Consider the following 15,925-nt stretch of genomic DNA (forward strand, 5'->3'; position numbering starts at 1 on the left):
CCATGGGCCGCAGGCAGGCAAGTCTGGGGACCCCCGTTCCCAGAACACCTACAGTGGTACTGGGTGATGCCACTCCGTCTTCGAAGAAGAGGGAGTTCAAGGGGAGGTCCAATCTTCATGGCGTAGGGTCCATAAATGGATGGGGATAACTAGCTGCAAGCAGCCGGAAAATTTAAAATAAGAGATTAAGACCCGACGAGGAGGATGATCACCAAAGCTTGCAATCCGAACATTCGCCGATCCACAACCCGAAATACTACCCCACACAACCACGCTCAAGTCATGGAGCATGGGATAGGTGCAATCTGCAAGGGAAAGCACGAACTCTAATCCACACAACACGATCTAGTTGTGGAGCACGAATTAGGAGCAATTTCTCTAGGAATCACGAGAATAAGGATAACAAGAGCTCTCCAATCTCAGGAGGAGTCTATGTCTTTGGTCTTTGATAGAAATGGCAAAAGTCCCCAACGAAGGGAAGAGCTAGCCTATTTATAACTGGGACAACCCTCCTGGATAGGTCTGAAAGAGAACTAGCTTCGGGAACCATCTTAGGTGTGAAAGCGAACCAGCTTTGTTTGACTAAATGGCTTCAAGACTTAATGAGGTAGCTTCCGGAAAACTCTTGTTGGAGGTGGTTGGGAGTTCCCGACCAAACATTGTTCATTGGGGTCGAACAATGTTTCCTTCAGTAGAAAACTCGAGTTCTGGAAATCTTTCACAAGTTGGGATATCCAAGCTCGTGCAAAACATTGTTTCATCAGAACCGAAACAATGTTTCTTTAGCAGACAACTCATTCTTCATGAATTCCTAACTTTGTTTCCTCGCCATAAAACATTGTTTTGCACGGATTGAAATGTGTTTGGCCTTCTTTGATATCGCACCTGAGTTCAACCAACAACAAAGGAGGTGAAGGAACAACCATGTTTTCAAGGTCAAATGATAGACTTAAGTTAGCGTTCACCTGATCATGTATTTGCATTGCGCGACTTCTTGTGATTGGACCGTTGATGGTTGGTGGTGTGGTGCCCATGGCTGGGATGTCCTCATCATCCTCCCCCTCTTGAGAAGGAGTCGTCCTTGACTCTAAAGGCCCAAAGTATGGGGAAAGATCAGAGACATTGAAGGTTGGGCTAACACCATATTCTTCTAGAAGATCGATCTTGTAAGCATTGTCGTTGATCCTCTCGAGCACCGCAAATGGTCCATCGCCGCGTGGCTGCAACTTGCACTTGCGTTGCTCAGGAAAACGGTCCTTCCAAAGGTGTACCCATACCAAATCGCCTTGCTCGAACACCAGCTTCTTCCTGGTCTTGTTTACCCGCTTCGCATATTGTTCAGTCATTTTCTCAATGGTGTCCTTTGCCTGGGCATGAAGTTTCTTGATGAAATCAGCATGCTTACTTGCATCAAGGCTAGTTCGTTCCTGCAGTGGCAAAGGCAAAAGATCTATGGGAGCAATAGGTTTGAAGCCATAAACAAGTTCAAATGGGCAAAATTTAGTGGTCGAATGTACCGCCCTGTTATACGCGAACTCCACATGAGGTAGGCACTCTTCCCACATCTTCAAATTCTTTTTGAGGACTGCTCGCAGCATCATGGACAACATCCGGTTGACTGTCCATCAGTTTGTGGGTGGCATGTCGTGGAAAATAGGAGCTTGGTGCCAAGTTTTCCCCATAAGGTCTTCCAAAAGTAGCTCAGAAATTTGGTGTCACGGTCTGACACAATCGTGCGTGGTACTCCATGTAGCCGCAGAACTTCCCTGAAAAGCAGATCAGCAATGTGTGAAGCATCATCGCTCTTATGACATGGGATAAAATGTGCCATTTTGCTAAAACGATCAACTACCACAAACACCGAGTCACTCCCCTCTTAGTCCGTGGTAAACCAAGAACAAAATCCATAGAAATATCTTCCCACGGAGTATTCGGAATAGATAGAGGAGTATATAAACCATGAGGATTCAAGCGGGACTTAGATTTGTGACAAATCTCGCAGCTCATCACGTAGTTTCCACGTCACGTCTCATTCGCGGCCAAAAGAAGTGATCAACGAGCACATTTCAGTTTTCTTGGCTACAAAATGTCCCATGAGACCACGAGCGTGAGCCTCTTGCAAGAGCAACAAACGAACAGAACAATCTAGGATGCACAATTTGTTAGCTCGAAATAGAAATCCATCATGCAAGTGAAACTTCTCCCATCCCTTTCCCTTGTTACACTTTGAAAATGGTTCAGCAAAGTATGAGTCGTTAGCAAACAATTCTTTGATGCTTTCTAAACCAAGGATTTTAACATCAAGATGGGAAAGTAAAATGTGACGCCTAGACAATGCGTCGGCAACAACATTATCCTTCCCTTTCTTGTACTTGATAATATAAGGAAAAGACTCTATGATTTCACTCCATTTTGCATGTCTACGGTTCAGTTTAAGCTGGCCCTTAACATGTTTTAAAGATTCATGGTCAGAATGTATTACAAACTCTTTTGGCCACAAGTAATGCTGCCATGTTTCCAAAGATCGAACAAGTGCATACAATTCTTTATCATAGACGGAATAATTAAGAGTTGGAGCATTAAGCTTCTCACTAAAATAGGCGATGGGCTTACCTTCTTGCATTATTACTCCACCAATGCCAACACCACTTGCATCACATTCGATCTCAAATGTCTTACCAAAATCAGGAAGGGACAGCAATGGGGCTAATATCAATCGCATCTTCAGTTCTTGGAAGGACTTGTCTTGGGCATCACCCCATTGGAATGGAGTGTCTTTCTTATTTAACTCATTCATTGGTGCAGCAATGCTGCTGAAATCCTTCACGAACCGGCAGTAGAAACCTGCAAGTCCGAGGAAGCTACGTACTTGGCTCACATTTTGTGGAGGCACCCACTCACGAATAGCCTTGATCTTCTCTTCATCGACCTCCACAGCTTTTGCCGAAACAACAAAGCCAAGAAACACAACCTTGTTTGTGCAAAATGTGCACTTTTCCACGTTAGCATACAACTTTTCCTCCCGTAGGACAGCAAGCACACATTTTATATGTCCAACATGATCCTCCAAAGTTTTGCTATAAATCAATATGTCATCAAAGTAGACCACTACAAACTGGCCAATGAAGGATCTAAGCACATGATTCATCAATCTCATGAAAGTACTAGGTGCATTTGTTAATCCAAAAGGCATAACCAACCATTCATACAAGCGAAATTTTGTCTTAAAAGCAGTTTTCCATTCGTCACCCTCTTTAATTGTTATTTGGTGGTAACCACTTCGCAAGTCGATTTTGGAAAATATGGTGGAGCCACAAAATTCATCAAGCATGTCATCGAGCCTAGGAATAGGGTGGCGATGTCTCATAGTTATGTTGTTAACGGATCTACAATCAGTGCACATGCGCATGGTACCATCTTTATTTGGAACTAAAAGAATGGGAACAACACAAGGAGAAAGACTTCCCCTTATATACCCTCTATTAAGAAGATCTTCTACTTGCCTCTGAATTTCCTTCGTCTCCTCTGGGTTTGCTCGGTACGGTGGTCGGTTTGGTAGTGGGGCACCCGGAACCAAGTCGATTTGGTGCTCAATGCCCCGCTTCGGTGGTAAACTAGGTGGTACCTCCTTGGGAAACACATCCTCTGTCACATCCCTAGCTTCTGGCAATGCACTAGGCTAGCTTCATGTGTGCATCATGTTTAATATTTGAAAGAAACTTGAAATGGGGATGTGTTCAAACCCTAGCATTAAATCAACTCAACTAGGATGGATTAAAATCTTTTCAATAAACCCAAAATGTCCCTAAGAAAAGTTCATGATTTCTGGTTAAGGTGGAAACCTCTGCCAAAAATGATGAATATATTCTTAGATCATTTTTGGATTTTTGAATTAAATCATATTTTATTTGACTTTGGGCATTTAAATACTATAAATATTTAAGTGCTCAAATGATTCTGAAACTAAATGTGGGTCACTGGAATAATCCAAAGAGAGTCCACAAATTATTTCAGGAGTTTCCAAAATGGGTTGGTATTGTTACTAATTCAAAACAAAGGAAAGAAATAGAAAACAGAAGAAATGAAAGAGAGAGAGGAACCTCACCTGGGCTTACCTGGCGGCCCAGCAGAGGCCCAGCCCACGCAGCCATCTGCCAGTCGTCCTCCTCCTCTTGACAAAAGGACGCGAGGGCGTGTGCCCACCGCGCGCCGGCCACCTCCTGCTTACCTTCTCGCCGCTGGAGGCGCCCAAGGGCGCCACGCACTCCCCTCGACACCCCTGCTTCTTCCCCCCCTCTCTGGTTCCTCCCTCTCCCCCCAGCGCTCACGCCCGCAGCAACCCGAGCGCGTCCGTCACCACCGTCCAAAGCCACCGCGGCCACAGCCACCTCCTCGCCTCACCAAGCTGTCCACGAGGTCCGCCGCGACGCCCTCTTCCTCATCGCCGACTCAGGCGACGCCGAAAGCCCCGCATCGTTGCCCTCGAGCTCGCCTTGGAGCTTCGGCCGCCGGATATCGTCGTTGTTGATTCGCTGCCCCGAGCGCATCCCCGAGCCCACTGACCACACTACCGACATCACCGTGAGCCCCTGAGCTTTTCCCCTCACCTTCCCCTCTCGCTAGCTTCCTCTAGCCGTCGCCCCACGAGCTCCCGAGGCCGTCGTCCACCATGGCCGACCTCCTGCTCACCTCTGAGCTTACCACGCCCATCTGTGCTGCCCACCGTGCTCCTAGGGCCCCTTAGATGCGGCCTAGCTACCTGGTTCCCTCGAGGGCGAGCCGTGCCCTGCGCTCGTGCACCACCGAGCTCCGGCCACCACACTTGTCGCCATTGCCATCGCTACGGGCCGCCCTAGCCACTGCTGCTTGCACTGCTCGATGCGGACGAGCACGAGCAACGCGTAGATGCCCTCCGCCGCGCTTTAGGCCGCCGGAGGAGGAATTCCGGTGAGCCTCCGCCGTGCGTGCTGTCACCGCCGGCTAAACTCCGGCCTAACCACAAGTTTATTAGACTAATGACCTTGCCAATCTAATCCTAGCCACTGCCATGTGGGGCCAGCCCCTGTTAAAAGTTAGTTTAGTTTAAACCTAAACTTAATTAGGCACTGAGAGACTGACACGCGGGACCCACTGGTCAGGTTTGACCTGGACCAGCCGCTGTTGACCTGCTGACGTCATCCTAACGTAGTGCTGACACAGTAATTTAATTACTGGAATTATGTTTATACAGGAAATTTCAGAAAATGCCCTAAACTTCTAAAATTCATAGAAATTCAACCGTAACTCCAAATGAAATAATTTATATATGAAAAATAATCAGAAAAATCCAATCTTTCCATCTGTACCATTTTCATGCATGTTAGAGCAACCTAAACTTGCTGTTTAGATGAAACAAGATAATGCACTTATATGACTTTATAAAATGGGTTTGCATTTGAATCTTTGGTTCAAATGGACTCATCTCAATCTGTTCTAGCTTGCATTAGCCCAGAACACATTCATATTGCCATGTCATATCATGCATCATATTGTGCATTGCATTGATTGAATTTCTTCTCTGTTGCCGGTATTTGTCCCCTCTCGGTAGACGATGTTCCGGCGTTGTGATCGTTGACACTAATGAAGACTCAATGCTATCTTCAGAAGTGCCAGGCAAGCAAAACCCCCCTTGTTCATTCCGATACAATCCCACTCTCTCGCTCCTGCTCTCTTTTACTGCATTAGGACAACAATGATTCATCTGTTACTTGCTGCGGTAGCTGAACCCCTTTATCCTCTGCATGACCTGTCATTGCCACAGTAAATAGATGAAACCCACTAGCATGAGTAGGAGTTGTTTGAGCCCTAATGTGCCTACTCATTCATGCCTGTTTGTCATGCCTGCTATTGCTTAGAGTTGTGTCAGGTCTGATTCATCGGGGATGAATTGTAATGTGGTGAACATGTCCTACTTTTGAGAGCTAAGTGTGTGAACACGATTTGGTAAAGGTAGCGGTGAGAGGCCATGTAGGAGTACATGGTGGGTTGTCTCATTGCAGCCGTCCTCAGGAACTGAGTTCTGTGTTTGTGATCCATGAACAGTTACTACCACACATTGGGCTCTGGGCACTCCAAGCTCTCTCGACTTATTAATCAACCTGATCTCTCTCCAGGAGTTGCAACTAGTTTCTGGTGTTTGTAGGTAGTGTTAGTAGTCTACTAAGTGGCACCCGGTACAGGTGGGCTTGGGACAGACTAGGCACCGTGGCATGGTGTACCAAGCGTAGATCCATCCGTCGAGGTGGGCTTGGGAACCCTGCACACATCATTTGGGGCCGTGAGCGACACCCCGGACGGATCTCCTTGCGGATGGAACCCGAATAGGCGATAAACCTGGACGAGAGACTTGTGTGGTTAGTCAGGTCATGGCCGACTCCCTTGCCAGGCTTCCGCTTGAAGGTTGCCGAGGTACACGACGTGTACATGGTGGTAAGTGGCGAGAGCGTGTGTGACGAAGTACACCCCTGCAGGGTTAATATGATCTATTCGAATAGCCGTGTCCGCGGTAAAGGACTTCTGGGTTGCCTGTACAGTTCATAGACAAGTGAAAGTGGATACTCTAAAATGCGCAAGATAAGCGTGAGTGCTATGGATGGCGTCTCGTAGGTAGACGGGAGCGGATCCATAGTGGTGTATTGATATGGTGAATATGTGGACTCGTGTGCGCCACCTCAAAAGAGTTACTTGCAGTCGTAGTTAGGATAGCCACCGAGTCAAAGCTGGCTTGCTGCAGTTAAACTCCACCACCCCCTTTTGTTGATACCGATGCATATGTAGATAGTTCTGATGTAAGTCTTGTTGGGTACATTTGTACTCACGTTTGCTTATTTTATGTTTTGCAGAGAGACGTCAGTCTCGCTAGTAGTTCCGTGTGGACTTCGACGTTTAGCTTGATACCTCAGCTACGATCTTGTGCCCTCGGCAGGATCTGGTAGATAGTCAGGCTTCTCAGCCTTTTTCATTTGTAGATGTCTGTACTTAGACATGTTAAGCTTCCGCATGTGCTTTGACTTGTATGCTCTGAATGTTGGGTCATGAGACCTATGTTTGTAATATCTCGCTCTTCAGAGCCTAATGAATAAATACTCTGAGTCATAGAGTCTTGTTGTGATGCCATGTTGTATTTGCACATATCGAGCATATTGTGTGTATGATTGAAATGCTTGGTATGTGTGGGATCCGAAAACCTAGTTGTTTATCCTTGATAGCCTCTCTTATGGGGAAATGTAGTCTTGTGCTTCCATGAGCCATAGTAGTCCACTACAGCCCGGTTCACCGGAGTCCTGCTAGCCCAGCATTACTGCTCCGGAACACTTGACTGGCCGGCATGTGATTCACTTCGTTGCGGTGACATCCGGAGTCCTGCCTCGCCTGCTATAGCCCGGGTTCCCGGAGTCCTGTTAGCCCAGTGCTACAGCCCGGATTCACACGCTGATGACCGACATGCTCGATGTTGATTCATGTATGCCTGTCCCCGTAAGTTAGTGCCACTTCGGGTTCACGACTAGTCATGTCGGCCCGGGTTCTCTGTCATATGGATGCTAGCGACACTATCATATACGTGAGCCAAAAGGCGCAAACGGTCCCGGGCCATGGTAAGGCGACACCCGTGGGAATACCGTGCGTGAGGCCGCAAAGTGATATGAGGTGTTACCGGCTAGATCGATGTGACTTGGAATCGGGGTCCTGACATCCTCATACTCCTGCAAAAGATCAAAAACAACACTAGGAAGAGTTGAGGGTAAATCGTTAGCAGCCAATAAAGTTTCCTTGTACAGGAGTACAAAGAATGGAGTATTAGGTTCTCTCAATTCTCGCATATCCCTTTTCCTAGCTATCATAACTTATCCCTGTTTTTCCCGGGGCTTGGACATATTTGGTTGTGGAGCTTTTGGCTGTGGAAACACTCCCTCACTATGTTGGTGGCTCGCTCGTTGTGTATGATCACTCTCTCCCTTTTTCTTTCCCTTTCTTTTCATCTCATCAAGATAGACTTCCTCGGGTGTCATGGGCAGCAGTGAACTGTTCTCCTCTATGGACAAAACATAAGCGATTTGCATGCCCGTTCATTTGCACATCACGGTCATGCAACCACGGTCGCCCAAGAAGCAAGTGACAAGCGTGCATCGGCACCACATCACACTCAACATCATCCTGATATGTCCCTACTGAAAATGGTATTTGCACGCTGCTAATCACCTTAATTGCGTCGCAATCATTCAGCCATTGCATGCGGTATGGGTGTGGGTGATGTTTTGTTTGCAATTGAAGCTTCTCGACCATCTTCGTACTTGCAATATTGTTGTAGCTGCCACTATCAACAATCACTCGACATATCTTTGAGTTGATAAGGCAATGGGTGTCGAAAAGATTATGCCGCTGCCCCTTTTCCTCCTCCACAACCTGGGCGTTAAGTGAGCAACATATAACCAAAGCTTCTCCATCAAGTTCCTCATGAGATAAAATAGTTCCTCCTACTTCCCAACCTTGCTCCTCTTCCACTTCATCATTGCCACCTTCAGGGTCACTTTTAGACTCCCATTCACCTCGTTCATTGATGATCATAGTTCTTTTGCTTGGACATTCCGAAGAAATATGACCTCTTCCTTTGCACTTGTGGCATTGAATGTCACTACTGCGTGTAGAACTCTTTTCTGGAGGTGGAGCAGAGGATACTCCTGCTGTAGCTGATGACCTCTTACCTTGATTGCGAATAGCAGGTGAGGAAGCCATCGAGGCATGTGGGTGTCTAGGTGGTGCACCCTCAAACTGAGAACCATATGGCTGTTGTGCTCGCTGCCATGAGCGTGTGGTGGTGCGGTCTTGGAAAGTACGAGTACAACCATTACGCATATTCTTCTTCTCAACTCTTATAGCTTGATGTACCACATCTTGTAATGTATCATAAGGAAACATCTCCACAAAATCTGATATTTCATCATTCAGCCCATGTAAAAATCTCGCCATCTTCGCCTCATCACTTTCACGGGTGAGGGAGTCCGGGGTTAGGGGGTCCTCGGACAACCGGACTATATACTTTGGCCGGACTGTTGGACTATGAAGATACAAGATTGATGACTTTGTCCCGTGTCCGGGTGGTACTCTCCCTTGCGTGGAAGGCAAGCTTGGCAATTCGGATATGTAGATCTCCTCCCTTGTAACCGACTCTGTGCAACCCTAGCCCCCTCCGGTGTCTATATAAACCGGAGGGGTTAGTCCGTAGGACAAGAAAAATCATAATCATAGGCTAGCTTCTAGGGTTTAGCCTCTACGATCTCGTGGTAGATCAACTCTTGTAATACTCATATCATCAAGATCAATCAAGCAGGAAGTAGGGTATTACCTCCATCGAGAGGGCCCAAACCTGGGTAAACATTGTGTCCCCCGCCTCCTGTTACCATTAGCCTTAACGCACAGTTGAGGACCCCCTACCCGAGATCCGCCGGTTTTGACACCGACATTGGTGCTTTCATTGAGAGTTCCACTGTGCCATCACGATAAGGCTTGATGGCTCGTCTTGTTGTCAAGGACAACATTACCTCTGGGGAGCCCTGGTTGTAGGCCAAACCCTCCGACTAGGCGGCTTTGTCATGACCGCCCGTTCGGCCGTCGCGCCGACGATGACTTCTCGGGTCATCAAAAACAGCCTCCACGTCGGCTCGGGATTCACCGAGCTGATGGATCCAATGGAGCTCTCTTCCTTGAACGAGCTCTTGGATTGCATCGCCGCCCTGGGAGTCGCTACGGACTATGATCGGATCGGGCTTAAACCCGACCAAAGGGAGATTAACTCTCCGCCGGTCACCCATCAGATAGCGGTGGTGGAGGAGCAATGTAGCGATTCTTCCTCTATTTTGAGGACAAACTATGTCCAGATTCCCGAGCTCTCCGAGTCGTATACCCGTCTACGGGAGGACATGGCCCAAGCTTTGAACCTAGAATCGGACAGCGGGCCAGAACTATTGGGCAACACCCCGGAGCCCGAACTGCCAAGCTCAGAAACTCCTCTGCCCCAGGGTCTTAGATCGGGTTAGGGTTTGGACCTAAATCTACCCACCCACCCAGACATAAGTGATCTTTCCCACATTAGACAAGAGCCCCAAGAGACAGTACATCACTATTGGGCCAGATTCCTCCTTGTAATGAGCAAGGTCAAGGACTGTCGCGAGGAAGACGCAATTTCATTCTTTTGCAAAAATTGCATGGACAAGGGAATCGTCAACGCCATAAGTCACCGTGACATAGCACACTTCGCTGACTTGGCGGCCATAGTACAGAAGTATTGTGCGATGGAAAGTGCCTGGAAAACCCAAACAAAATTCCTGGATCCTCCGGCTCTCACTAAACCCCCGTCCGAACTAAAAGGGTGTACTCTCGTAAGTCACCCGATCCAATTAAAAAGAAACCAAAGCCCACTACAGGGCATGGAACTGTATTGGAGGGATGGCTCAATGGGCCATGCAAAATTCACAGTACACCGGATACCATGCCAACACACAGCCTTAGAGCATGTTGGATACTCCGGCAGGTGGCCAAGAGCGGCGAGGATCTCCTCATCAACAATACCACAGAGCACCATCCCGTCGAAAATAACAATACAGTATTGACAGTCTTCGAGACTTTCGCCTCAAATAATAGGCGCAAGCGAGCACCTCACAGCCTCGCCGAAGTCTGCCACATTGTAGCAATAAATCCATGGAACGATACGGCCATAACCTTCAATGCAATTGACGAACCTCAATTCCGAACAGCTCGGGCACCAGCCGCTTTGGTCCTTAGTCCAATTGTGGACGGCTTCCGGCTTACTAAAGTACTCATGGACGGTGGCAGCGGATTAAACCTCATCTATGAGGAGACTCTTAGCAAAATGGAAATAGACAAGAGCCGCATTGAGCAAAGCAGCACGACCTTCAGAGGAATCATCCCTAGTCGGGAGGCACGATGTGCGGGAAAAATCACACTAGATGTGGTAATCGGCACGCCGGAGAATTATAGGTCCGAAGAAATCACATTCCAGGTGGCCCCGTTCAGTAGCGAATACCACACCCTTTTAGGGCGGGAGGCATTCACGATCTTCCAAGATATACCCCATTATGGGTACATGAAGCTCAAGATGCCCGGGCCCAATGGAATCATCACTCTAGCTAGTGATCCGGACATAGCACTCCGCACCGAAAATAAAACAGCCGCACTGGCCCTCGAGGCTTTATCCGAAGCCCTCGCGGCCGAAGAACTAACTGCGTTGTGCTCCACAGTGGACAGGGATGACGTGATACTCGACAAAAGACCCAAGTCCACCTCTTTTAAACCAGCGGACTAAATAGTCAAATTCCAGGTCCACCCAACGGACCCTACAAAAACAGCATCCATCGGGGCACAGCTGAACCCCACAATAGACGCCGCACTGCGGGAGTTCTTGCGCGAGAATTGGGATATCTTCGCCTGGCATCCTTCAGACATGCCAGGTGTCACGCCCAAGATGCGACCCTATCCTAAAGGAACACGAAGGTCCCACCAAGGATACAAGCGCATCTTGAAGACACTTTTGCAAGGTGGATATCATTACATCAACATTACATAATATTTGGGGATACACACAAGGCATACAAATGCCGCAAGAATACAACAATACATCATACATAAGATCAACATCCGACTACGGATGAAACATCAACAGAAACTCAAACGACATCCACCCTGCTAGCCCAGGCTGCCGACCTGGAACCTATCCCCTGATCGAAGAAGAAGCAGAAGAAGAACTCCAAACAAATAACATCGCTCTCGCGTCATGATCATCGCAAAACCTGTACCTACAACTGTTGTTGTAGTAATCTGTGAGCCACGAGGACTCAGCAATCCCATTACCATGGGTATCAAGACTAGCAAAGCTGAATGGGTATGGAAAGGATAAGTGGTGAGGTTGCAGCAGCGACTAAGCATGTATGGTGGCTAACTTACACAAATAAGAGCGAGAAGAGAAGCAAAGGAACGGTCGTGAACTAGCCATGATCAAGAAGTGATCCTGAACTCCTACTTACGTCAAACATAACCCAGAAACCGTGTTCACTTCCCGGACTCCGCCGAGAAGAGACCATCACGGCTACACACGCGGTTGATGCGTTTTAATTAAGGTCAAGTGTCAAGTTCTCTACAACCGGATATTAACAAATTCCCATCTGCCACATGACGGCGGGCACGGCTTTTGAAAGATAATACCCTGCAGGGGTGTCCCAACTTAGCCCATTATAAGCTCTCACGGTCAACGAAGGATATTCCTTCTCCCGGGAAGACCCGATCAGTCTCGGAATCCCGGTTACAAGACATTTCGACAATGGTAAAACAAAACCAGCAAAGCCACCCGATGTGTCGACAATCCCGATAGGAGTCGCACGTATCTTGTTCTCATGACACACCGGATGAGCAAGACGTCGGGTTGGCATAAACCCCGGTTGCCCAGGGGGCGCCGGACATCGCTCGGTTTGGACCAGCACTTAGACAAGCACTGGCCCGGGGGGTAAAATAAAGATGACCCTCGGGATGCGCGACTCCCAAGAGAAAAAAAAGGCTAGGTGAGGCAAATGTAAAACCAAGGTTGGGCCTTGCTGGAAGAGTTTTATTCAAAGCGAACTGTCAAGGGGGTCCCATAAATCACCCAACCGCGTAAGGGACGCAAAATCAAGGAACATAACACCGGTATGACAGAAACTAGGGCGGCAAGAGTGGAACAAAACACCAGGCATAAGGCCGAGCCTTCCACCCTTTACCAAATATATAGATGCATTAATAATATAAGAGATATTGTGATATCCCAACATAAACATAATCCAACATGGAGCAATCATCATCTTCACCTGCAACTAGCAATGCTATAAGAGGGGCTGAGCAAAGCGGTAACATAGCCAAACAACGGTTTGCTAGGAAGGGTGACAAAGGTTAGAGGTTCATGGAAATTTGGGAGGCTTAAAAGGCAAGTGAATAGGTAGCGCAGCATAGCGATAGAACGAAGCAACTAGCATAGCAATGATAGTAATGAGATCCAAGATGACGGTCATCTTGCCTGAAATCCCGCTAGGAAGAAGAACGAATCCATGAAGAAGATGAAGCCACGAAGACGAACGAATCCTCACGATCGCAACGACACAGGAACTATCGAGAAGAAGCACACAACATGGTAAACACACCACACATGAACAAGGCATGATGCTCAACCAAGTATGATGCATGGAAAGGCTATATGAAGCTACTCATGACGAGAGATGATGCATACAAGAACAAGACATCAAGGCAAGTTTAAATGAGGTCGGAAACAACATATAACAATTCCGGTAAGTCCTCATATGCAAATTTCAAAATTGGTCCAGAACTGAACAAGCATTAAGTTGAAGTTGTTAAACAGCAAGTTAAAGAGCACCATGATGATCTACACGAAATTCTAGTCAAGTTACATATAAAGTTCATTAGATTCGGAGCTACGGCCTAGAAGATATGAGCAAAACAAGTTAAACATGGTATTGATGCAAAATGCATACAAACATCAAGCAAACACCTCAAAACAATGATGAAACATGATAATATGAAACTACATGTGAATCTAAGCAAGTTTCATATAGAGCATGATCAAAACGGAGCAACGGTGCAACACATACACTCCAAACAAGACATAACAACAAACTGCCCAAAACAGCAACTAGGCATATAGAAATCATCAAAACAATATGCTACAGCAGCTCGACATGAAAACAAAAGGCATGGACATGATGTACAGGTAAAGCATGACAAAACATGAACACTGAGCTATCTCCAGAAATCACTAGAACATGATCAAAAGGACATGGTAAGATTGCAAATAATAACAGGTTCACAGACTTAGCAGAAATTACTGGACATGACAGGAATAACATCAGGTAGCAATGTTCAGAGCACGAAATCAACATGCTACAGGAACTTAACATGGCAAAACAAGGCATGGAATGAATATAATAAATGAATATGACAAAAGTCCCTTACTGACCATAAGCCAAAAAGGACCAGAAGATATGATGGAAACCATGTAAACGTAGCAAGTTTCGTTAACAGGTTTCAGAAACAATAATATGAAGGCATCTTGGTGAGCTTGAAGCACTCACCACAAGGCAATGCATGACAAAACAAGCATACCTACAGCAAGATGGAATGTTTATGAAGCTATCCATGGTAAGAGCAAATACATAGCATGTATGGATCAACTACAATAAGCTTGGCAAAATCGAATAACACGTAAACAATATGCCAGGAACATTTTATAGCAAAAGTAGAGCAAGATTGAGTCATGCTATGGCACTCCATAATTGCAAACAAGGGACGGAATGGATCAATTCCAACAATATCTATAAAACATACTTACTGAACATCTCCAAAATATGCATGGATCTCTCTGTAGCATCAAGTTTACATGGCAACAAAATAACAGCAGTCACAGACTTGGAGAAATTACTAAGTCCCTGAAATCAGAAACATTACGGAGCCTAATTTGCATGCTTGTGCTAGTCACCACAGAGATCACACAAATACATGACATACACCTCTGGAAATATGGCATGTCATACAACAAAACACATGTAGAGCTCATGCCCATAAGATGCACGGATTAAATGATACAAAAATAACAAATCCTCAAGTTCTGATAAGTAACAGGAGATAACAGCAACTAGCACTCTTGCAACGATGATTTGGGCATCAAGATGGACTCAAATGAACATGGCACAATGGAACAAAATGTAGAGCATCACTAGATGAACAATTTGACATATTACACGCACAAAACGGAGCTACGCCCAAACAGTTACAACAGGTCAAATATATGCACATGATGGAAGAAATCGGGGACTTAGAAAATTCGAGGGGGAAGTCAACCTCTAGGGTTTTCAGGATCTGGATCGGGACGGAGGGAGTTCGCCGGAGGGGCTCGGGGCTGCACCGGCGGAGGAAGGAGAGGCCGGCAAGGGGGCGGTTGGGGCCGGCCGGAGTCGAGGCGAGGGGCGGCGGCGGCGAGGCGCACCGGGGCGGCGCCGGCGGGCGGGCTCCGCGGCGGCGGCGGCCGAGGTCGTCGGGCGGCGAGGTGGCCGGCGGCGGGGTCGGCGAACGGTGCCCGACGGCGGGGTCGCGCGCGGTCCGGCGAGGGGAGGAGCGGGCGCGCGGGGTCGGGGCAGCAGCGCGGGAGGCGGCCGGCCGGGCCCGGCGGGCCGGAGGCGGAGGGCGGCGGCGGCTGCCACATGGCGGCGCATCATTGGCAGCGGGCGGCGGCGCTGAACTGTCCGGAGGAGGGGCGGACATGTCCGGCGCGGTGAGGGAGGAAATTTAGGGTTTCGTCTGCGATATTTCGGGGGGAGGTGCAAATATATAGGCAGAGGGAGCTAGGAGAGTCCAAACGGGGTGCGGTTTTCGCCCACGCGATCGTGATCGGACGACCGAGAGCATGGCGGAGACTTAGAGGGGTTTTGGGGCTTTTAGAAGGGGGTTTTGCTGCAACACACAAACGGACTTTGCGGTTGCCCGGTTAACCGTTGGAGCACCAAACGACCTCCAAATGGAACGAAACTTGACCGGTGGTCTCCCGGTGGTATACCAAGGCCACTTGGCAAGACTGGGTCCATTCCGAGAACGTTCAACACTTGCTCACGAAAAGAAGACAAGAGGGGTGCGCCGGAGGAGTTGGGAGTGCCGGATTGCAATACGGACAACGGGGAAAATGCTCGGATGCAAGAGACGAACACGTATGCAAATGCGATGCACATGATGACATGATATGAAATGCAGATGATGACATGGCAAAATGCAACACACAAGCAAATGACATGGCAACGACAGCGAATAACTGGGTGACACCTGGCGCATCGGATCCGGGGCG

General features: G+C 47.8%; 1 protein-coding gene across 1 annotated transcript; it reads right to left on the reverse strand.

The window, feature by feature from the left end:
- Positions 1 to 1,701: 1,701 nt before the first annotated feature.
- On the reverse strand, positions 1,702 to 15,292 carry LOC123497606 (uncharacterized mitochondrial protein AtMg00860-like). The gene is made up of 3 exons (XM_045234229.1): positions 15,162 to 15,292; positions 2,614 to 3,131; positions 1,702 to 1,766 (listed from the first exon to the last, which is right to left on the reverse strand). Exons 1-3 carry the CDS (start codon positions 15,290 to 15,292, stop codon positions 1,702 to 1,704), a joined length of 714 nt encoding a protein of 237 aa, XP_045090164.1.
- Positions 15,293 to 15,925: the final 633 nt, after the last annotated feature.

The sequence above is a fragment of the Aegilops tauschii genome, chromosome 3, assembly GCF_002575655.3.
Source record: "Aegilops tauschii subsp. strangulata cultivar AL8/78 chromosome 3, Aet v6.0, whole genome shotgun sequence".
Classification (NCBI taxonomy): Eukaryota; Viridiplantae; Streptophyta; class Magnoliopsida; order Poales; family Poaceae; genus Aegilops; species Aegilops tauschii.

What these genes read in the sequence shown, in the direction of transcription:
- LOC123497606 (XM_045234229.1), bottom strand. Translation starts at nt 15,292, where the DNA reads ATGTGGCAGCCGCCGCCGCCCTCCGCCTCCGGCCCGCCGGGCCCGGCC. An exon ending in CGACCCCGCCGTCGGGCACC is followed by an intron (nt 3,132 to 15,161) that starts GTTCGCCGACCC and finishes TCATGTGCTTAG; the next exon opens with ATCCTTCATTGGCCAGTTTG. An exon ending in TGGAGTAATAATGCAAGAAG is followed by an intron (nt 1,767 to 2,613) that starts GTAAGCCCATCG and finishes TCTGCTTTTCAG; the next exon opens with GGAAGTTCTGCGGCTACATG.